Source organism: Anas platyrhynchos, chromosome 1 (genome assembly GCF_047663525.1).
Source record: "Anas platyrhynchos isolate ZD024472 breed Pekin duck chromosome 1, IASCAAS_PekinDuck_T2T, whole genome shotgun sequence".
Lineage (NCBI taxonomy): Eukaryota > Metazoa > Chordata > Aves > Anseriformes > Anatidae > Anas > Anas platyrhynchos.
The window spans coordinates 110448193-110472867 of NC_092587.1; the positions used below are offsets into that span (position 1 = coordinate 110448193).

The 24675-nt window shown below is 35.6% G+C and overlaps 1 protein-coding gene and 1 long non-coding RNA gene across 12 annotated transcripts in view; one reads left to right on the forward strand and one right to left on the reverse strand.

The window, feature by feature from the left end:
- LOC139999207 (uncharacterized) overlaps positions 1 to 6768 on the forward strand; it is a 35254-nt gene extending 28486 nt beyond the window's left edge. The window contains exons 3-4 of one of the 2 annotated variants that reach the window (XR_011804443.1): positions 4831 to 4943; positions 6233 to 6768. This is a non-coding gene — a long non-coding RNA (uncharacterized lncRNA). The remainder of the gene's footprint in view (positions 1 to 4830; positions 4944 to 6232) is intronic. The other variant, XR_011804448.1, reaches the window with a different exon arrangement.
- The window catches only part of SYNJ1 (synaptojanin 1), a 65971-nt gene that overhangs the window by 28338 nt on the left and 12958 nt on the right, over positions 1 to 24675 (reverse strand). For 8 of the 10 annotated variants that reach the window (XM_072026416.1, XM_072026411.1, XM_072026420.1 and 5 more), the window contains exons 5-18: positions 23129 to 23354; positions 21797 to 21880; positions 20967 to 21028; positions 20278 to 20374; positions 18796 to 18965; positions 16140 to 16221; positions 14040 to 14192; positions 10719 to 10884; positions 9002 to 9025; positions 4584 to 4775; positions 4360 to 4444; positions 3024 to 3164; positions 2404 to 2596; positions 864 to 1022 (exon numbers count right to left, since the gene is read on the reverse strand). In XM_072026416.1, the coding sequence (XP_071882517.1) occupies positions 864 to 1022; positions 2404 to 2596; positions 3024 to 3164; positions 4360 to 4444; positions 4584 to 4775; positions 9002 to 9025; positions 10719 to 10884; positions 14040 to 14192; positions 16140 to 16221; positions 18796 to 18965; positions 20278 to 20374; positions 20967 to 21028; positions 21797 to 21880; positions 23129 to 23354 (1834 nt within the window). The remainder of the gene's footprint in view (positions 1 to 863; positions 1023 to 2403; positions 2597 to 3023; positions 3165 to 4359; positions 4445 to 4583; positions 4776 to 9001; positions 9026 to 10718; positions 10885 to 14039; positions 14193 to 16139; positions 16222 to 18795; positions 18966 to 20277; positions 20375 to 20966; positions 21029 to 21796; positions 21881 to 23128; positions 23355 to 24675) is intronic. The other 2 variants (XM_038165853.2, XM_072026429.1) reach the window with 2 other exon arrangements.

The following is a 24675-nucleotide window of genomic DNA, read 5'->3' on the forward strand; positions in this document are numbered from 1 at the left end:
TCTTGCCAGACAACTGCATTGCCCTGCTGCCCAGCCAGACATCTCCCAGTAATGGGGTATCAGCCTGAGTGTGCACTAACACCTCTCCTTGTTTTCCCCAACCAGGGGGTGATCTTGAGTCTTTTTCATATTCTGTTATTTTCCATAGATCTTTCCAGCTTTATATCTGTCTTAAGTGTCCCTGCAACCTTTCCCACTTGGATCAAATGAACAGGCAATCATGCTGTCTGAACCTACACCATTTTTCTCTAGGAACTAGGCTATAAAAACAATTTTGTCAATGTTTTCCCTCCTCTTCTGTTGCACAGGACATGAACGTAAATCGAAGAGAATTCTACTTCAGAACAACACTGCTTATGATCAAAGCACTGGCAAGCAGACAAAACAAACACAGGACTGCCTCTAATTTTACCATCTACAGCATTCCCACATAAAGCTGGAAAAATAGATTATATACTTTCGCACAAAATTTGACTCATTACAAATATTCCTTTAACTGCTACATACTGCCTCCCCAAGAAACCCTAAAAATCTAAATCTGAAGCTTTCTTCAGACTTCATTGTTCCACACTCTTTTTCTTTGGAAATAAAAAGCTATCATTTGGACCATATGTTGTAGTCAAACTGCTAGTTATTGTTCCTACAACTAGTCATTGTATTGGTATCACTACCTCTTCAGGGCAGTTACAAGCCCGTTACTAAATGTTGCTGTGACCCACACACCCTTCCACACTACTGCCCTGACAGAAGTGATAAAAACGTTCTGGGGATCATAGATTTACAGACGCACCACTGAAACTTGTTTCTTGAAAGCCAAAAATAAAAACCTAGTATTCTTAAATGCAGTAGCGTTTTTAAGATACCTGTCCAGAATTTTTCTGATTGATAAGCTGGTCTCCTGCTATAAGGGAATCCCAGTTTTGTTGCCGTATTAGTTCCTTAACCTCTTCATTAGGAATGTCTATTCGATAATTAAAGTCACCACACCAGAAGATGTAGTCATGGGAAAATAGCATCCTTCCCTGTAAAAGACAAGCACACACTGAAGTTAAAAACAATAAAGTGACAGTAATTTACTAGTTACAGGTGCAGTTCAGTTTTTTTGTGTGTTTGTTTTTGTCTTGTATTTTAATTATAAAATATGCATCATTTCTAGCTGATGAGGACAACTGAAGTATGTGTTAGTATTTAGCATGCATATGGTTAGAACCACATAGCCAAGGGTGTGGTATTCACACATCCATGATATGAAGGAAGAAATAACATTTATGTTGTTTGCATTTCTAAAGAAACATGAATCATCTGAATTGGATTCCAAAAATTCCTCTTCCTTCTGCACCAGTTTTAGAAGTTTGCTCCAAGATGATGACTGCTACCTGTATCACAAATAAGTTACAAAGGAGAACAACAAAACACTATCCTGCATTTCTCTAGTACAATACCCTGACAAACTGCAAATTGAAGCCTTTATTATTCAGATTAAATTGAAGCCTACAGCTACACAAATTTTTCAGTTCATTCAGTTACATAAAATTTTCAAGGCTGGGAAGAGACAGAAAGGCTCTTTTAGTTTAAAGAAAACCTAGGGTTTAAAGTGAGAACTTTTACTTTGTTTTGATTTTTCCATTGTCCTTAAGTAGATCTGCCCAGAGCAGATACACTGACAGATTAAAACAACAGCACTTAGGAAACAGTTTCTGGAAACCCTAAAAAAAAAAACACTTTCAAGAAAAGCTGAAACAGGACCATGGTGAAAAATTTAGAAAAAAGAAATCTTGCAAAATCAGGTATCAGATATCCTGTACAACGCCACAGGGCTAACAAAGGACATTTTGACTGTGCAATTTAAGACAGCTTCAAGGCTCAAGCAAGCATTTTGTTGCAGTGTTAAGATCACCAAATATTTATTTGGTTTCTGATAACCCCTTATGAGAATAAACTACAGAACTGTATGATCTAATTTGACAAAAATGAATTAATGAGAACTTAAAATGAGTTAACAAAAAAAAAATCATTCTTATGTGAAAATAGTGCAGAAAATAGTGCTGTTTCCTATGATTATTTTTCCCCCCTCATATTTGATTAGCTTCAGTATCTACAGAAGTTCTACCATTTATCAGGAACCTAGAAAGCCTCTTTCCTATGCTAAATCCTTGATGCAAGTGAATTTATGCTTCATCTCTCCTATCAGTCACTGCAGTGGAAAGGTCAGTTCTTTTTCCAGTCATCTACTTTAATAAAAATTATGGGAACTTAATTATCTCTGAGACCTCTAACCCAAGGAAATTTAATTTCTGCAGGCATCTGGAGAGGGGAGAAAAATAAATAAATCTTTCGGATGACACTGCTGGAGCTCAAGGGATTTAATCTCTCATTTCTGAAGGAATTTGAACACTTGCTTACCATTGGAAAACTGAGCTTGCGAGCTATTTCTGCAAAGTCTTCATTTCTCTCTTTAACTTGTGATTGTCCTGCAGCAAAATGGCTGCAGACAAAGCAAAGACTGGATGTATGAAACAACATCCGAATTGCTACTGCACCTTTGTTACCAGTGGCTCCTCCCATGCCAGTCTTTACAGTATCAACAGCGACGTCCCTAAAAGAGTTAAACAACTATTAAACCTTTGAACACAACGGCACAGAAGTCAACAGCTTTAAGTCTGCCTGAGAAGTGCTGTATCACTGGGTGCTTTGTAAAGCAACCAAAGGATAACAGCATGGCATTATCTTGGGGATATGACATTTTCACATTGTTCTTTCAGCAGGAAGGCCACTGAACCGTTCTAAAAAGATGCTAACAGTTACCAAGCAAGCAATGATATAACACCTCAGCTTTTCAAGCCTTCTAGGCAACTGATACAGCATTTAAAAACTATGATAAAAGAATTTAAGCAACTAGTTCCCCAGAAGTCAGAACAGCTCTTTTGGAGCCCAACCTCCTTCTTAGCACTCTTGGCTATTATTTTGCAATACCCACTAACCTGCAGGTGACCCAGCCTGGGCACAGCTGTGCATTCACTGACCTGATAAAGGGAGCGTGCTGGGGTCTGATGAACACAAACAGGCAGACGCCCACTAACTGCTCGGAAGCCAGCAGCACATACTTGTAATCCCTTGATATAGTCTTCTGCAGTTCAGCAGCCCAGAGCTTCTGATTCGTTGTGCTAGCCGTGGGATTAAAAATGCCAGTTTTAAAACATAAGAAATTAAGCAGGTATCAAAAGTGTTGATCTAGTTGAATGATGTTCATACAGTAACCTTAACCAAACACTGGGGATGTAAGTCAAAGCCAAGCTATGAATGATGCACTTCTGAAGCTAAAATAGAGGAGCAAAACCAAAGAATTTTTCTCAGGAGTTACCTCCCAGCCTAGAGCTCAGTTAATTTTGGAAAACAGAGATGTCTGTGGTCTTAGATCAAGAAGAAACTTCCTTGAAGACATAAAAGAATGGTTTTCAGAGCTAGCATTGGACGTACATGAAAAATAACAGATCTGAAAGCAGTGTTAACTAGACAGTGTGAAATTAGGGGATGACACAAACTGCCACTTTATCCTCAGGACAAAAGCCTGTGCAAAGGCTAAAAGTACAATAGGCTTTAGATTCTTTTTCCAATGAATTAAAGCTTGACAAATGCCACAAAACTTGCAGAACAGGCAGACAAAACAACCAACAAAGTGAATACAATCCCAGGATTACACCCAGACTTCATCACTAGTATTACCCAGCACTGGTAAAAGTGTATTTGCATACCCCACAGAGGGGAAAAAAATATATATTACCACTCCATGGTAATATCTATATGTAATGTATGGGATAATAGAGCTAAATACAAACTAGAAACAGATCAAATTATGATCAAATTTTACTTCTTCTCTTAATAACAGTGAAAACTGATAGTATGGAAGGATATACTTGTTTTATAAAGATCAGAATCTGATGGAAGACATTACATAAAGGCACACTGACAATACATGCTTTTGGAAGGAAAAAAAGCATGAGGGCTCGCTGTTCTCAGCGGTAGGAAGTCACAGAGACTGCAGAACACTACCATCAGAGAGAAATTCCTTCGAAGTGTTAAGTGAGCGTAAAAGTTAAGCTACTGAAGGTGCAATCCAAAACATAGCCAAGTACTGACTGTTTGGATCCTGGAGATTACATTGTAAGTAATGTAAGTGGTCACAGCTTTGCAATGGAAAGCTGAGAAAACGTCTGCTGTCCTGGCGTAGAAACCAGCAGAGAGAACTGGAATACAGTCAAAAAATAGTATAGAATAACCCCAACAATTACAATTAAAGACATAATAAATAAATAACATTTTACTCAAAAAATGTGGTTATGTAGAGATTTTATCACCTACCTTGCATTCACAATGTTTCCTGCATTTAACTCCACCATTTCCTCAAATCCAATGGCAAATATGTCTACAGGCTTGCTTCTTCGATCTGCATTTAAATATTGAAAAAGCTATTTGTTGTTTACAATTAACTTCAGAACCAAGGCCTCAAATATATATTAATGTTCATGTCCTAATTAAGAAAATCAGAGTTTTCAAGGAAAAAAATGACAGAATACAAATCCTACCTTGGAATTCATGAATACCAGCTATGTTTGGTGCGTCTAGAAGCCAGTCAGTGAGGGTCTGATTTTTAAAGGCAATGCTTCGAAACTGCTTCCCCCCATTGACGTTCCATGTCCCAACGCAGACTCTAACTTTTTTCGGTTTTGCATACTTATAAAAGTTTTCACACATGCTCTTTAGCACTTTTACAGATGCTGCAAAAACATTTGAAGATACGTTATTTTTTTATATATTTTTTTTCTTTTCCAGAAAATTTGGCAATGACATCTTCCCTTAAAAAAAAAGAGGCAATAAATCCATGCATAGACATACAGAAAGTTAAACTGTGAAAGCAAGATGGATGCAGCATTTTGCCAGGGAAAGTACGTTTGCAGATGTATTATTTGCCTAAGTAGGATACTAACTGAATTAAAGATGGTAGAAATTTGTTCAAAATAGATATATATTTACATATAGTAATATAAATATAGTAATATATATTTAATATATAGTAAGATATATATACACATCAGATTAAAACAGTTTCTCTTCTATAAATATCTACCATTCTCTCACCTATCTGTGACTCTCTATGGAGACTGTTATTTTTAATACTTGCCTGCACAGATTTCTGTCTCATTTTCATGAATTGCATTTATGAAATTCAATCTCCATTAAAAAAAAAAACAAAAAACACAACAATTTACAGATATTTAATTTTTAGAAATGTAAAAGAGACTGATGTAAATACATTTACTAAAATAGATAAGTTAAATTACCATATCAGAGTATGTTCTTTTTAAACCACAAATCTGAATTATATATATATTTTTTAGCTCAGTTGAATTCCTGAAGCTCTACTTTAATGAAGGAAGCAAGCTAGGACTCAAACCAATTAAACTAATTTCTGTGCCTTGTTTTTATCTGCCAGATGGGAAAAAGAATAATGACCTATTTGTAAATATCTGGGCATTGTGAGAAGGAGGAAAAAAAAGATTATTCAATGCTCAGACACTGGAATTACAAAAATTTTTGAAGACCCTTCATAGATTAGCTGCATAATATATGGATATAGATATTTCCTCAAAGAGATCTGATTTATTTTTTTTAATTATGCTTTTTTCTTTCATCTGAATGGGAAAAAAAAAAAAAAGCATCAAGTGTAAACACTATCATTTGCATTGTCCTTACCCAAGTAATAGCAGTTTACCTACTTTTAAGTCTCCCATGGTTATAATTCTATTAGAATCAGAGAAACTCTATTAGGTGTAATTCTTCCCTCCACTGCATGGTGCCTTGCAAATGACTGCAAAATGATTTTCATTCAAATCCCCAAATAGGATAATGATGAACCTGGGTTTCTGTCATCTTTTTAGTTATTCTTTTTATATTTACCACCTTTAAATTTGCTCCAGAATCTTGGCTATCCAATTAAAACAAAAATCAGGTATTCTCTAGCCCTAATGGTTTTAAAACAAACCGGAACCAATAGAAGAAAATACAGTGTATTTGTTGTTTGTGAACAATTACTCTGGTGAACTGATCATATACCTTTATACTTATATATGGGGCAATTGCATACAAAAGCCAATGAATTGAGTGGTGTTTTCTTGGGGGTACTGCAAGCAGATCATGCTTGGATCACTCCATTTCTTTCCTTATCATAATCCAGGCAAATGAAGTCAACAAAACACTGAGGATCCAACAGAACACCTGATGCCTGAAGAGGAGAGCCACACGCTGAGTCTACAACGGGATGAATCTACACGCTGAGCAACAGTCAAGTCAACAAGGCCATAAAATGCTAGAAAAACCTCTGAGAGTCAAAACACAGAAACCACCCCAGCACCTGACCACTGAAGAGAAACCAATCCAAGAAATGTAGCCAGGATGCATGCAGGTACCCAAATCAGCCAAAAGATGAGCTTTAGAATCCAAAATAATATCACTGGCAAGTTTTGAAGACCTGCACAGATTGCAGTACTCTCATTAAGATAAAAGCAAAGACCAGAGTTTTGGACTTCTATTCTGTTCACTTCAGCCCCTCTTCCTTTTGGTGTAACCTTCAGCTTAAATAGTTGATCCAAATAATTCATACCTCCTTCCAAGAAGGAATGAATTATTGCTTACTTAACCGCTGGCCCTGTAACGAGCCCCTGATGTGAAAAATCTTACCAGAACAGTCTAAACTTTATAAGTGACTGGACAACACGCTGATTACAAACATTAAATTGACACCTTGAAAGCAGAAAGATTTTCCAAAAACACTCATTTTCCAAAATATTGATTGAGCCAATAGTTTTTAAGAGCTCCTTAACTTCCCACATACATTATTTTACTACACACTTCTAGCTGTTTATCTAGTTGACAAAAAATTGTCTCGCTCTACAACATTACAACCCCAATCAATTGAATTTTAGGTTATTTTGAAACAAATATATTTTAACCTGTGTTCATACTGGGCAGGCATATATTTGAAAATCATTTCTACAAGAGGAATAATAATTTAAAATCCTTGGTGGGATATTCTATACAACTGAATTTGACTGAACTCTGGCTACAACATCCAAAATACTGTAGGTATTTTTCAGCACATACAGTCTGTATCTGGATGAAGCCCAATGTGAAATGTTACCTCAGTAAGTTAAAAAAATAAATAAATAAAATTGACATTTGTGACTTAATGAGTTATAAACTAGGTTGATATAGTCTACATGGTAACACCAAAAATGACAATGTCACTATATGTTTCAATGATCAGCAAATATGGACAAAACGCAAATGAATCAATTAATTTCAGGTGTGTGTGTTACCAGTGCCTCTGGTTTCATTATTTAACTACTCAATAAAAGTAGGTATTAAAAAAAAAAAGAGAAAGAGCAAAGCTGAGATAAATGTAAAGGGAATAAACATTTAATGTTCAAAAACACAGATTACAGCTGAGCTGGTTCTAGAAGAAAAAAAGCTTCAAACACTTCAGATGTATCTGAGCAAAAAATCTAGTCAACAACAAATCTTAAGAGTTTTTTCCAAGGATCCTCCCCAATTAATCTGCAGTACCTGAGCATGCCAGTTCATGGGATACTGTGCAGAACCCCAGAATTCCCTTAAAATGGGAGAACAGTCTGAACAACTATTAGTAGCTTCCTTTTTTCTTTCTCTCCTCCTCTCCCTTTATGCTCCCATATATTAAGTATGAAGTTTTTCTCCTCATCTCGAAACTAAGCATCTCATCTAGTTTCACTACTTCTGCAAAGTAGTAAAAATGAACCCTATATTAAGACAATAGTTCAGAAACCTGTTTAAATTTTCTCAGCACATAGTAAAATCTGAACATACAAGCATCAGGAATACTTCATTTTAACTAATGGTTTATGGGAGCAAGGAGATGAAACGTTGAACAGCTGAGGAGTACTCTTAAGTCTTCCCTAAAAAGATGTAACATGTATAAATCTACATGAAGTTGCTCCATTTGAGGAAACAGCTTAAGTTGCAACAAAAAGGAGAACTTCTGTTAAGGATAAGAAACTTCCGACATCAAAGTTCAAAAGCACGACAAGAACTAGGAGTCTTCAAAAGCTTCTTAAAATGCACAGATCTTTCACGTCATTTTCCTCTATCTAGCTCATCTCTGTGCATTCTTACCATCAGCACTTCTTCATGGCTATGGTATTGCTGAATACCAACGTCTCATTTTAAGCCCAACGTCTGTCTCATCTTAAGCCCATCAAACACAGCTCAAAGGTATCACTGTCATGTCTCAAAGCAGAAGATTATTCTTCCCTTCTCCAGGCCTTCTAGTCGCTGAGAATTTTACCTAAATGCTCTAAGACTTTCGTGTTGCATGCAGAGGTAGCCATATCTCAGTAGCTTTGACGGTACTTTTGCTCCACAAGAAAACAAGTGTCAGCATATTATTTTAAATCATTCCTGTAAAGCATTAGCCTTTGCTGGGACACGATTACAAAATCGGTCAGTCTCATGCAAGAACAAACGTAAGGCCTTCTAATGGCCAAGTCAATGAAGTTACAGATTGTACTAAAGAAATTTCACCTGATATCCTAAATTAAACATTCTGACAGAACAAAAATACAGAAGCTCCCAAACTTAATTTAAAAAGCAAATTCCTCTACAGTGAGAATAAAGCCTTTGCAAAAATAAGAACAAAAACTACAAGGAAAAAAAAAAACCACAAAGTATTGGCTGTCTCTTTTCATAATTTACAGCCAAGCATAATTGCAATCTTTTTTATTTCTTCTATTTTCACTTCTCTTGTATTAAAGAACCTGTCTCAGATTAAGGAATTTTGTGGCAGATGAACGCCAGGCCCAAACAGTACCAGGAAAACGTGAGCCCGCAACCAAATATTATGCAAATAGGCATAAGATAAAAGAGAAGAAGAGCTGCTCAGATATTTACAGCTTAATTTTCTATACTATACCTGATTGTAATGATTGCTCTGAAACTACGGATGCAGTAAGAAGGAAACAAGAAAAAGATTAGTCAAATACACAATTAAAATAAAGAGAGAGAACATGCTACAATATATGATTTACTACATGTAACTGTTCAGATCAGTTAAAACACATCATCTATGTTGTAAAATCTAGAGCTTCACAACAGTTTTAACAAAGTCCCCTTTCCTGCTCTGCTAGTAGTAGATTTAGGTATATTGAAGCATCTCTCTAGTTAATTCCCACCTAGTAGGCAACACAAAGACACTACATTCAGTGAAGAGAAACTCATGGTCCTCAGCTGACAGGAGCTGCAAACATTGAAAGGATAGTTTGCGTTCACAGAGAAAGTGAGAATTAAACAAGAAAGACTTTCAGCTAGTTTTGAGGCAAGGTGGATTTAGCAGGTTTCAGATACAGGAAAAGTTACAATAACATGAAACCTTGTGGTAAAGTGAGAGGAAAACAGCCTGATTCCATGCAGTAATAAATCCATTCCCGCAAGATGAATACTACAATTGGGCAAGGTGGTTTTTTGTTTTGTTTTTTTATGCCACAGATTCGCACTGAAGCTCTAACACATTTTTCTCATTCTAGGTTAGAAAGTGTCTAGGAGAAAGGTTAAAAAAATGGAAAAGTCAAGAATGTTATTCATCCCTAAAAATTATAACAACCCAGCACTTAGAATATTCTTACCTGGAATGCTGGGAAGAAGATTCAAGCTTAAGCTTCTTCCTTGCCCAAGAACTAGCTCCTTTCTCTCTTACATCCCAGGGGAGTACTCTAAGCACAGCCCTATACCAAGACTACTTGCTGCTTTCCTGCCTGTCACAGCTCCAGAAGGATGGGACACAACTAGGCACTCCTGGAAACCGTGCAGGCTATGCCTGTTTGGAAATGCAGGTTTCTGTGGCTCACTGCCCCATTCCGATCAGGTGAGCTAGATCGAGGTAGTCAGACCCTCCAAATCCCACATGACTGTGCCTAAACAGAAGTCCGAATCGAAATCTCTCTCCGATTTAGATGCAGGATTTCACCCACAGCCTGACAAACTTTGGTGGTACACACATTCCTGGGAAAGGCTTCTTACACAAAAAATAATTTTGTGACAGAAACTCATTCACTAGGAATTTTCACATAGCTCCCGTTATCTGAAATTTTCTTCCATTAGCTCCTTGGTAGAAGAAACCAGAATGATGACAAACACTAGCCTTCTTGAGCTTGTGAAAAGAATAAATGCTTTGCATCTAGTTTAACACCACAATGAGAAGTTCTTCATTGACATAACGGATCAAGATAAAGAAAACCTTTATCAAAAAAAGAGACATTTTTAAAATAGAACAGAACATTTTTTCCCCTAAAATTCATCAAGTAATTGTCGTGGTTAACACTTGCTATAAATGGATTTGAAGAACTGAACAAACCATAGCTCACATGCATCTACTGTACAGTTCAGACAAGTATGCTCCACAAATATTTACCTATTACACCACAGGTACGAACAAAATACAACCAGTAAAGAAACGACTGCAGCATGTTAGTTTGGTAGTATTAGTAAAGCAGAAGTATCTTTTTATCTTTTAATAAGCCAACAGAATATAAAATAGCATTTACACTTTCCAATACTGCTTTGAAAACAGACTCCATACAGCTTTCTTATATTAAATAGTTATGAGACAGATTAAAATCCTGAAAGACACATACCGCGTAAACTGCTGGTGGTTAAGAGAGCCCGTGCTTTATCTGCTAAATCACTATTTAGGGTATTTCCCAATAACAAAACATCAATGGCCTCCTGCTTGGAGCTATCAAAAAAGTTATTTTGAATCGTTCTGGTCACAGAACGAGCACCATCCTTCAGCTTTCCAGCCTGTTAGGGAGGAATACGTATAAAATATTTTATGTTGGACATTGCTCATAAAAAACATTGGCAATATTCATTAACATTTTTGTAAACTGCAATAATGATTTTAATATCTAAGGCAATTTCCTTCCTTTGGTGTTAAATAAAAGTCTCCTGAGCTTACTGTACTACATCTGCTTTTTTTCCTCAAATGCTAAACAACATGCTAATACCTTCAAGACATATCTAAGAACCAGATTGTTCCAGTTTAAATTATTTAAACTAAGCAAAATACTGCAAGAAGGGGAATAACAGTTTTTCCTAAACCCTTAGTCTTCAAAAATTAAATTGATATAATGCCATGTTTAGACCATGATACGGGATTTTGGGCGTTTCCCCAAATAGTGAGATGAAGAAGCACTTGAGTCCAAATGTCACGATACATGAACATGTATGCATATATGCACATACGAGCATATTAGTTCAGAATTTACGTTCTGAAATATCCGTGTTACAAAAGGGATAGCTTCCATTTATTAAGACTCCTTAGCTTTTTAAAATAACATGCAAGCCTCATGCAGTATCCCAGAAGGAACATATTCACTAATCTATAGCTACATTTGTACCAAGGCACTGTCATCGCACACACTGCATGCCAGTGGCACAACAGAACAGTGCTCTGAAAGAGCAGCATCTTAAAACAGCTCAGCAAAAATTTCCAAGAAGTACTGGTACTACATGGGTCAGACATCTAGAGGATAACGTAATCAACATGCCATGCAGTGTCCTACTTGATTCAAAAACCAGCAGCGTTAACCTGTGTACAGAGCACTGACAATGACTTCCCAGGCACAAAGTAATTTTCTTGATTACATGGCTTAGAGTGTCTTATGCACGCGAGTGTATTTTGCCTGCAAAGCATACATAAACACATGCTATTGCATGTGCATGAAATGCAGACCATAATCCATCAGGGATGCTGCATGGTATTATATTATTATAAAAAATGCTCTAAGTTTACAGCTTGCATCATTCATGACGGTCTCTTAAATGCACATAGGAAAAAAGACAAAAACTTAAAAAACTACAAACCCAACCCATAATTTAGTTCAATTAACTGTACTATATAACAAGAAGAGAAACTACTCTTTTGTCAAGGATAAGTAGTAGCAAATTCACAGTATGATTTTGTAAGATAATGTGAATGAAGTGTTGGGGAGCATACTATTGCAATAGAATTTTAATAGGATGCTGCTCGCTTTCTGTCAGACAATGTATAACTGAATACATGATCCAAAAACACACTCACCATTCACATATCAGGCAATTAATTGAAAGGAACCCAGAGAAAGCAAAAGAAAGAGTAGGTAAGGAGTTAGATGTAATTAGTATTAGAATTCTTAAAGGTTTGTTTTTCAGCATAGAAATGTACATTAACACATTTAAGGTTAAAATATTATTTCTCCTCTCCTAAATTTCCGTATTTTTACTTCTAACTACTCTTGGACTTTGAAGAATCTAACTGGCAAGCAAGAAATGGAAGAACTTCAAACACGAAACTTTGCATTTAAGAAATAACAACTTAAAAACTACTTTTTAAATATATTAGCAGAATGCTCTTGAAGATACGAACTAGTGACCTGGTCAAGTTGCACTGGAAGAACAGAAGGACTGTATGGCTTTGCAAGTACTAAAGATCCTTCTTGGACACAGACTTTTATCAGGGACACTGTGTTTGAATTATGACACTTGGTACTCATTAACAGCTGCACCAGGACAGGGATCCCTAGCACAGTAATTGACTCTTCTGTATTATTTCAAAAACAGCAGAGGAAATACACTCTGCATTTTACACATTAAAAATTTAAGTGTAAATACAATAAATGCATTTTACAAAGTAACAATTTAAAGTAGTCCAATGAATGTCAGGAACATACTAATTCAAGAGAAGAAACAAGTGAGGTTGAATGAGAAAGGAGAAGAGGAAACACCCCCCAAAAAAAAAATACTTACTGTAGTTTTCTCGAGGGTCTGGGTGACATTTTTGTAAGAAAATAAGTCTAAACACTTTTAACTAAATTCCACTCTATACAAAAATAGAAGCAATTACCAAGTGAGAAGGTCTTGTATGCACCAAGTAAGGGCAGAGTCAGAAAAGAGCTTTACTTGTTTTCTTTTTTAATGTAGCTTACTGTGATGCCTTGTACTTGGGCAGAGAAGGACCCTGATATGGTTTGAAAGAACAAGTGATGGGAAAAAAAGTCAACTATGAGTACATAGTATATATATACAAATGAAGCGAACAGAGATCATGGAATGAGAAGCATTGTATTCTAGAATACAATTTGTATGAAAAAAATTCTTGAAGGAACTAAGGGCAAAAATTACTATGGCTCAACACTCATTTGTCTTGACAGGTATCACCTGATAAGAGAGAGAGTTATGGAAACAAGGAAAGTGACATTGTTAAAAAAGGAAAGTAAGAGGCAGCATCAGGAAATCTGAACCACTCAAGCATCAACATAGACAAAACAAATTGATGGGAAACAGAGCAGTACATTTGCAGTATAGTACAGAATTGTTATTGTAATATTGAGAAGGAAGGTAGAAACAGAATTTGGTTGTTGTTTTTCTTCAGCAATTGCAGAACTAAAAAGAAATAGCTGAACGAGCATGCAAAGGAAAACCACCCAACTATAAGCTGTTAAGTTTTAGCACTATTAGTAAACACTTGATGCATGATCAACAACGTCCAGAGGAACACATTTTAAAAGAAAGGAGATATACCAAAACAACAGAAGGCAGAAAAATGAAACTTTTCAAAGAAACTAAAGCTGATCTGAATATACTTTATATATATATATATATATATATATATATATATAAATAAATGATCTAAAGAAATAAAAGCTTTGAGCCTCATCATTTCCTACAGAATAGTATTATCTGGGAAGCATTAGTCTTACTAAGAAAGGATGTACTGAAACAAGATCTGGTTATCAACATAATCAAACTTTTCTCATTAAATGTTTGTTGTTTTTTTTTCCCCATTAGTTTGTTTTTTATTACAACAAAAGCACACACAAAAAAGAAACCTAATTGTTCTTACATTCATGACAGAATTAAAAAATAACACACACACACTGAATATTGCTCGAGTTTTAAAATAAAATGTACTCTACCTTAGCTTTTCCTTCGAGGGCTCCAGTTCCAGCATAAATTTTACTGACAGAATCCCCATTGACAGACCACATGGATCGGAAAACTTCCTGAAAGCGAGTAACCAGTTGAGGCTTCTCTGCTAATCCTAATACCTCCAGCTGTTTTGTTAGCATCTGCAAAAATTGAAGGCAACATTTGCAAGAAGATCTTTGAAATCTTTAAATATTTATTCAAAGGTATAATGTATCTTTTCAGCATATATACACCCCCCAAAAAAATCTTTGTTTTATAAACATAATTCTGAACAAAATGATACCTTGTCATGTTTATAAAGCTGTGCTGTACCTCTAACCTTAGCTTCAGCATTTCATTTTCTTTTAAAGATAAGTAGCAGTATAGGAAAAGAATTATGTAGTTGACTTGTAAATATTTTTCTTCTAAAAATTCACTAGTTATAAAATGAACTAGTTTTGGTTCTCAAGTCTTTCGACTTAAATTATTTAGAATTAGAACATTCTTTGTTCTCCCCTACAAAAAAAAGAGTAATAGAGGTCAATGTGTTTGTTATTAACAAAATGCAACAGGAATGGAGCTCAGTGATGAGTGAAATCATAACGGCTGCTGTAATTCACATTGTTTTCATGCATAAGTTTTTCTCACAAAGCGCAGTATTCACACTTGCGGTCAATATGTCTAAATTAATTTTCCCACTATCTGTTCTACATTAAATTCATTTATATATACAAACACATTATTCTACATTTAAGTTGTATTATTTAAATACAGTATTACATTCGGGGATGCAGAAATGGGATATTGTACCTTTCTTGAAATCCTGGTTTATGGAATCAAGTTTACTTACAAAAAAAATAATCAGGTCAGTCTCTATTGTTTATGGCTACCAATGTTAATATTGAAAATAAATAGCAAAGATTAAAGCTAATAAAATAAGCTATTTTAAAGAGCTTTTAAAGATCTTTAAAACCGTGAGGTATTTAATGGCAAGGAAAAGGAGTCTAAAATGATGATGGATAAGATTTTGTAGAGATAGTTTTCTGAAGGTTGGGCAGAAATTAACAGAAGTTACAAAAGGAAACTTGCAGAGGAACTTAGGTAGAAATAAATGAGAAAAACTTCAGAAATTGCATACTTCATCTTGTAATTCTAGCTGGTCATCCACAGCTCAGTACTTTATAAATGAAGAGAATATTGTTTAAAAGACAGCATTTAGGGTAGTCGACTTCTAAAATTAAACAAGAAGCTGGTAAGGACTTACAATTTTACTTCTTATTAGTTTTTACAACTTTAGCTCTCATATTTTAGCTGAAATTATAATTTAGCTCTAACAAAGGAAAAGTTTGACATATCTGGCCTAAACAGAAAAATCAATCTCAATCCTCAAAAGGCATGATAAACAAAATTCAGAGCTGTGTATCTGTTTGCCGCATGAGCATTATACTATACTTTCCGTTATGCCATAAAAACTACTGTAATATCATTAAAATACAAGAAGCAACGTTTCACAATGTTTCAAGAGCAAGCCAACTTGCTGAAACACAGCCCTGCAAGAGGACTGAGTCCCATGGTTAATGCCCAACTCCACATTAACCTGTGTGTGGCCAAAGCCTCCACCACAACACTCTCCCAAGAAGAATTCACAGCACAGTGCTGTGAAAACAAGATGACACAGCACTGGCAGATGCTACCCAGAATCTTATATGCTGAAGAACTTCACCTAACAGAGCAATTGGGAGTGTTTTTGTGTACAACACTACCACCAATTCTGGAATTGCATGCCTAAACCTTAACAGCCAAACTGATAACTAAAAAAAAAAAAAAAAAAAAAAAAAAAAAAAAAAAAAAAAAAAAAAAGCGAAACATTTTTCATAATGCTGCATGACTGCTGTGTAATTACAGCTACTACACAATCACAGCTTCTGCAAACTACTAAGAGCTGGCTGCCTACAGAATAAGAAGAGTATCATGCTCTAAAATCAACAGCAACCTATGAAACATTTTAATTCAGCTATCACACAGAACACACGGCTACTTTTACAATCTGATTCCTACAGAAGCACCAGGAGCAACTCTATCTCGAAATCCATGTTATTTTTTCCTACCTCTAAGCCAAAGAAAGCCTGCACGCTGTTTGTTCTATCCAGACAGTCCAAGCAGTTTGTTCTGACAGTACCACTTTGAGATCTGTGCCAAGGACAACGAGAGACAGAGAGAAAACAACTGAAATAACTCATTTAACACACATATCATCAGCAAAAGACAGGGACATCAAGATCTGAACCAGAATAGTAAATCAGGGTATTGTTACTGCATTGTTACTGTCATCTCAAGTACATTTATAAATGCATCAGCAATAGAGGGTTAGCTACAATAACAACAGGGAATTTTGCAACAGTGTTCATTACGCAAAAGTAATTTATTTTCTGCAAATAAAATAAGACTGACTTTATTTTTTCTGCCTTTGTCCTTGCTTTCTTGGTTAAGGTATTACGCAAGACAAAAGTTTTATTTTCAAAAGAATCCAACTAATATGTTTCAGAAGAATTTCAGAGGAAAAAAATAACAAATATGAAAACAAAACTAAGAACGTATTACGACAATTGTTCGATTTCCTTAATTAAACTGAAAGTAGCAGGAATTTTTTTTATATAACTAAAGCTAATTTCAACCTCTCTTTGCTTTTTCTTTCCTTCCCAAATAAAAATGATAAATAAACCTCTTCCCTTTAGCTCAACAGATGCTTGAGGCCCTCAGGGTCCCTGAGGTGCTGTCTTTCTTTGGAAGAAGCTCATCAATCTATGCTAAAAATCTCTCAGAAGGATCATGATAGGCAACGTCCATGTTCTCGGCTGGCTACAAGGATTATCTTCTGATGGTTCTCCCAGTGATTCACACTTTGTGTCTTTCAACATTCCTACTACGTGCTTTGTCCAATTAAGTGAGTAAAGCTTCATCACACTTACTTTACTTGGACATCTACTTTGTTTTTTACTCTACTTGAAGATCGAATCAGAAAAGTGTTGAAAATTTTGAAAAATCTTCTCCAAGATTATTTCATTACTATCTCTGTGTTTGATTTGAAATAGAAATCATTTTAAGACCAGTATTAGAAGAAAAACTTACATTCTCCAAAGGAGATGGTCCATGAACTCCATGCAATTCTTAAAGTTATCACAAGCCACGGCCTATTTTGCTTTCATTTTGTTATCAGATCGTATCAGTTGACTCTCCAGCAAGACCAAGTAGGTCTCCACAAAGGGATGGGAGCAAACCATTTTTATGTTATAAAAAAAAAAAAGCTCTTAACGCTTCTGGAGAAGCATTTTGAGGTGTCTGTGGGATCTAACTGCCCTCCCACTAAATCTGATTTCATACAGGTCTACTAAACCCTGCCCCTGGGGTATTTAATCCCACAGCCAGGTCAGAACAGAGTGGCACTGTAACCTTCTTCTCCTCTTCCACTGCACTACAAGATGGAAGCCAGGACATTGCAGCATCCCCTTGCTTAACAATTCTCCTCTCACGGAAAACCCCACACAGCAGCTCTGCTCTGGTATTAATTAAAAGGAGGAAGGGTGTGAAGGGGAGAAGAACAGGAATGTTGCCTATTTCTAACCTTATCTCTCTGTTCCTGCTGAGATAAGCACAGCCTTTGCTCTAGGAAAAGGGACAGGGAAATCAGGACAGAAGTACACGTTAGCAGGACTGGGCAGAGCAAAGCAGGGGATAAAGTGTGCATCCCTGCTACCACAGAGGTACAGACCCCCAGAGTTCTGTTAACAACTATAATTACAGGTACTGCCATCGTAACAGTTTACTGCCCATTGCAAACCTCAACACTTCCACAAGTACTCAAAAGAATTTCTCTCTTTACTTGAAGTTAGAGCTAAAAAGAATTTCGTAAAATTGGAAATCCGTGACTTAAAGCAAACATCAGCTGCTAAAATGTCTCTCCTGATACCTTTGTCTCCTGTTCCTCAACTAGCTGTACTAGAATAAGTTGTTACTTTGATGTATTTTTATATGAACTGCAAAAAGCACAGACTGCTGATCAAAATGAAGTAATACATCTTGTCTTCAAGGTTACTGAACAGCTGCTTGTCCATTTTTACACAAGGACACTTCAATGTATATTTTTGCATGCACCTTGATATGATGCTTTTGTAATTATAATTCTCCCAAGTGGCAAAAACTTTCTTTTAAAGCCTCTGTAAATCATCTGTGTTGGATAAAGGTCTTACAACAAGAAGGTATTATGTCTCATTACATTTTAAACTTCTACGGCTATTGTGAGTTACTCATTTTGTGGAGAATTAAATCTGTCAATAGGGAAAATCCAGACAAACAAATTTTGAGGAAGATTGTACTGAACATCAACACTCACAACAAACAGGAAGTGTTATGCTCTATTGCTGAAGAAAATATGATTAACGTTATAGAGGGAAAAACATTCATTCTTTAATTCTATGTGGGTATACCCAAGAAAAAGGACAATTCCCCATTCTCACCAAAATGATGAAAATTAAGTCATACACCAATGTCTCATTTTCCATCAAGACTTTCAGAGCATATTCAGAACAAGACAAAATTTTAATAAAATAAGCAATTCATACTTTAGTTGTTGATCATCATCTTGTATACAATTAAAAATATAACAACATAATTACAAATATTTTTCCCTCCTATTTTCTTGCTACAGGGTAACAAGCACCCTAAAAAACATAATTTAATTTGAGTAAAGTTACAAAAAACACAAACCTTTTAACTTCTTTTCCATCAAAATAAAAAAATCCGCACTCTAAGAATTTCTGGACTTGAGGTTTAAGCACACTGTGTAGTTTTTCTGCTTTTCCACCTTTAACCATTTGATGATAGTCAAAGTTCACCATTTTGATATCAGCTGAATGTTCAGATGCTTTCAAGTGGCTCTGATATTTTAAACAGAAGAAAAACATAAATATACCAATAAATGAACATAGAACAGCTTAAGCCAAATAAGAGGTTAACTAATAGAACTGCTTTAAAAATATTTATCCATCGCATGCTTTCTGTAATGAAAAGAAGAAAACATTTTTATCATTATAGTTCAGTAAGTCACTCAGAACTGATTAGTATTTTGCCTGTGTTTTTTTTTTTTTTTTTTCTTGCCACAATCAAAGTCAGTTTTTTTGCTTACAATACTAGGGTCACCAAGACAGTATGCATATGAAAGCTGCTGCTTCTGCTAAAACACTTCAACTGGCAAAGAGCTGTTTCAGTGGAAGCCCTTTTAGGCATGGCTGCCAGCAATGAGGACTGACTAAATACTCCATAAACTACAGGGGGAAAAATAAATAAATAAATAAATAAAATAAAAAATTAGATTGCTGTGGAGGGTAGTTTGATCAAAACTTCCCCGATTATTCCCCGAAAAATCTTAAAAGTGCTCACAAAATCTTTGTTGGTAGAGCTGTAAGCAGTTTTAGGCACTGATACACATACGGGAGCAATAATGTCTCCTGCCAGGATAGCTCAGATGCATAAAAGGTGCTGGTAAATTGCCTAAAATATTCAACCGTTATATTACAAAGGGAAAGGGAAAAAGGGGAAGGGAAACAACACATGGCTGCTGACATGTTCTCTGGCTTCAAACAGAGCTTCTCAAATTGTCAGCATTTGCGGACTACAGCGTGACAGTTATTTTTAACCTATCTAGCAGGAATTCATAGAAGTAGCCAGTTACAGCCAATACCTTCCGAACAAATACTCCTATTTAATCAAAAGCAGCCCTTACGTTTAAATTGCAAAACTAATTTGTGATATTTTTAAATATTAAAGTAATATACCCAGAAATTCCAAGATTTTAAAAAGAAATGCCACGGTATGAAATGCCATGAAGTATCAATTGCCAGCATTACTGTGCAAAAAAGATTTCCTTTATAAATAGGCCACTTATAAGCATAAAATATGAAAATAACTGAACATCTTTCAATGTTGTCTATGTTTGTTACAATTTTTCTGTAACAAATCTGAAGAGAATAAAAAATAACTGTACATCTAGCTTTTTTTTTTTTTTTTTTTTAAATCATTTCATGTTACTTATCTTAAGCGGTATTTTTATGATAAATCCAATTTTAACTCCAAGCAGTAGATGCTGTAGGGGACAGCACACTTATTTCATTTTTCAATGGTTATGTAAAAGCTTCATAACAAGCACGCAAATTTCAAGGATACGCACGATGGGAGGATTGTAGTACTTACCTGAAAAGCTTTGCTGAGCATGTGCTCCCCTTCTTTTGCCCCAAGTAAATTTACAATAATTTGCTTGCCATATAAATTTTTAAGAGTTCGGAAATGCCTGTTAATAGAAGAAGAATTCCACATATTTTCTGGCATGCTGAGGATTCACGCGAACAGGTGGAACCCTGGCTGAGACACTACAAAAATGTACTGGCTACTCTAATAATTCCTGCAAGCCTTTTATTACATCATGGCCAAACAAGCCAATATCACTGGATGACAGCATCTATCAATTGACTGCTGTTTAGTTAGTTAGACAGCACAAAAAATGTCGTTTAACAAAATACATTTAGTTAAAGCCATAAGTTTATGAAACTGAATTATCATCACAGGAATAAAATTGAAATACAGATTTCACTTTTATAAAGCAGCTGACAAATATAAATTATTCAATGTAAACCTATTACATTTTTTTTCTGAATTTAATAAAGTATTCACATTCTTAAATTTTCTTGAAACTTTTCAACAAAGCACTCAAAAGGGCAAACAAACCTTTAGCAACCTGAAAAAGCTGCCCAGGCAGTTCACTGCTTTGCTGAATCATATTGTATAGGCAAAGCCTCCTGTTTGAAATAACATATCCATCACACTGATGAAACACTTATTAGTAGCTTGTAGAGCATTAATAAAAAGCCTAGACATCACTTTACCTGTCAAAAGCTGGTGCATTCGCCTCAAAACCCCTTGACATTCTGACACGATGGGATCCCACCTATGACATGAAGATTACATTAAATTATTTGTCTTTACAAATTTGACTAACTCTTCAAAGACCTCTCAATTCTAAATATGACCTAAAAATTCATTTCATTACCTAAATTAAATCCCCCAAATTTATTCTACTTGTTACACCATGCATTCTTTTTATTGTTTTTTCTTAAGTTCCTCTTATTTTTCTAAAAATAACTTTTTTGATTGAATATATTTAGTCACATCATCTAATTATTTCTTGCTCCGAATAAGGTATGCAAATATTTGAGTGGCTCTACTGCAATATTCTTATATGTCTAACTTAAGGAACCAACAGTAACTATGAAGAATTAACTTTTTAGAATTTTCCCTGTTAAAAATGTATCACAACACTAGTTGCTGTTACAATCCCTCTTTCAATAAAACTGCGATGTAATTATATTGCAGTTACTCTTGATCCATATGACTTCTCGAAAAGGCTCATACTCCAGAACAATTCAAAAGAAATGAGTCTCTTTGTATGCCCTTAGATAACCTATTTTGAAACGGCAATTTAATTTAAAACTCAATTTCAAAACCAAAACATCTCAAAGTAACGGATGTTACATCCAATGGATGCAAAACAGCATTCAGAGACTCAAAAGTAGCAGGCTCGGTGTATTAAACAACAGCACCTACTTACTCCCAAAGGACAACCTCATCCTAATTGGTAATTGTACAGAAGAGCCTAAACTCTACTCTAAGATGCCTAAAAAGACATGAATAATAATTAGAGCCATCTCCTGCTTACCTGCAGGCCTGGCTGTTCCCAAAATAATGGAACAGATCCTCGAATCTGTATGAAAGATGACACAGAATCATCTAAAAATATCACCTGTTGAGGAAAAACAAAGCAAAACAAAACATAGTATTAATAGGCATTAGGGAATGTAAAAAAGTTTTAGTTTTCTTAGCCTTAGCTAAACACACAGAAAATATATTTACACATTGCCTATTCCACGACATAAGCTGAAATACCAGTTGTCTTCCCCACACTTTTTCCTCTCCCCACTCTAAACAATTCATATAGGAAGTTCTGGAACTTCTGTCCTTCCTGCCAAATCCTGATTCAGAAGGGCTAAGCAAATACGTCAAGATTTTATTAATATCGCCTGAATGACTTTTGTACTATGACTTTTAAAAACTTGGTAAGAATTTCCTGTATGTTCTCTGCTTCTTACATCACGAGACCCAGAACAGTTGAAATGTAAATCTATGCATAGAAAATAACAATGCAGCCTACTCAGAACACCTGCACAGATTTTGTGCATTAGAATCCGAAATACAGTGGTGTGTTTTGTGTAAAGGAAAAGAAAACTAAGTAGGATGATATCCCACAGTCATCTAGTGACATTATCTGCCAGGAAACTTGGACAGAGAAACTGTAATGACAGCGTTCTGACTAAGCTCCTAAAATTGGATGAGTATGGATGGCCCTACCTAGATAAAATCCTGCTGAAGTCACCTAGGCTTTGCAGGAGTCAGTCAGTCAAAGATACCTACTCACATGAACACAGCTGCAGGAACAACACCTTGATAACTAGGTTATCATAAGAAATAAGCAAAGAAAGTCCAGCAAAAAATGATTCAATAGCTTTGTGCATTTCTCTGTAATAAAGGCAATCAAATGCAGTGGAATTAGAGTAGCTTTAAAGACTACCTTTAGCTGAGCCATATTAAGTAACCATAGGAATGCTTTTATCTTTGCCCAACCACCAGATAACATGTATTTGCCAAAATCTCTTCTGCTGATGTTTACAACTAACTCAAGCTAAAAGTAGTACATGCTCACTCACAGCTCAGGTTAGAGCAAGTATGGCCACCTACAGCAGTCCAGCTGATAGGTAGCAACGTAGGCTACTAAAACGCAGACCCATGCATGCCTTGACCTCAAGCTACACTAAAAACCAAGATCATTGAATTATGTAAGCTACTTAGTTTCCTTATTCAGCAGCAAAGGAGCTATTCCTGTATCTTTGGTTATAGACAACTCACAATCTGTTGAGTTAGGGCAAAAAACTATCCACACACTTGCTTATATTGAGCTCATCAGACAAGTGAAGGTGGACTGTAACTAACATACCTGCTCTGTTTCAACAAAATTTGCAACGTGACCGTCATCATTAGTTCCCCGAACATTAAACCTGGTCCCAGCTCGTTCACAGCTTAGTCGTGAAATGAGACAAGCCTTTGCCTGCTTGTGAGCTGCATAAATTGTCCTTATCTCCACTCCTCCACACATGAGCCGTAACAACCAGTCATCACAATTCACACCATAGTGCTTCAGATGTAGATGCAGCGATTGGTTCCTATCAGGAAAAAAAATGGGAAGGAAATAAGGCACAACTCAATTTGTTAAGCCAGCTGCTAACTTCTTAGATCTTATGCCGACTACTACAGATAAGTAAAGAAGAACGTATGACAGTTTCATGATATAATTATTATTTAAATATACTTGAAATAGCAAAGGTCCCAAGAGAATTGCTTTGATCATGGCACAATAAGAGTATGGGGTGTAGCCATGAATTGTAATGATCTCAAAAAAATAAAAATAAAATAAACACTTACAGCCTCTGCTCTTCACCTAGCAAAAAAACCACAACAGTTCAACTTTTTTTCTTTTTTTTTTTTTTTTTTTTTTTAACATTCCCAAGCATACATTCATAACCAATAGATTTTCAAATTTCTGAAAATACCAGTTTCATGGTTAAGTGCTGGTACATTATATACCCAACTCTAATACCAATTACTGCTCAAATGAACGAAAGATCCACAGTCTGGGTATACCTGCTCATTACACAGTACTCATTACCACTGAAGAAATTAAATAAAACTGAAGATTGGGTTTTGTGAGGGTTTTTGTTTGTTTGTTTTACCTAACTCCACTGGGACTTGGCTTTTGATCTTCTTCAATTGTATAAAAAGGAAGTAAAGTTTTCTGTATAGCTAAGAAAAGCAAACTCTAGTAAGGGAATTGTTTCATCACTGCCCAGAAAATTCTATCATAATTTCAAATAACATTTGGCTTAATAGTTGAAGCTATTTACTTTAATTTTAGCCTTTTCATTCTAAGTTTCTAATTAAAAAATACACCTGCAATTCATCAAACACCTTGGCTGCTTTAAAAACTCATTAATGAAGATCCAAATCAGATGAATGCATTCATTTCACAGAACAGTACACACACGCATTACAATAGAAGAAACAATATTCTTGCCTGGAAGATCTGAGACTGGAACTTTTAAACAGAAGAAGCCCAAGAGAGCTTACTGAAATGCATAAGCAGAAAACTGTCTATTATTCACTTTTAGTGTTTACATTTCTAGATCTTGAAATCTGGGACACTACGTCTTCCTCCTGTTGAAACCGATTCTTACAGGAAAAAAAAAGCCAGATAACTTAAGAAGTTTTGCAACAGGGGACAAAATGCAAGGCCAATCTGATTTGGATAGGATCAGCAGGTGTCATCACCTCAAACCTTGAAATACTGACCTATCAAGATGGAGCTCAGTCTTCTTCCAGACATAAATAACTGGGTTCCCACAATTCCTGTACATCTACGTTAAGATACAAGGCTCTGAAAAGTACAGATTACTTTCTGTCCTAATACACATATTTGGTCTCACATAC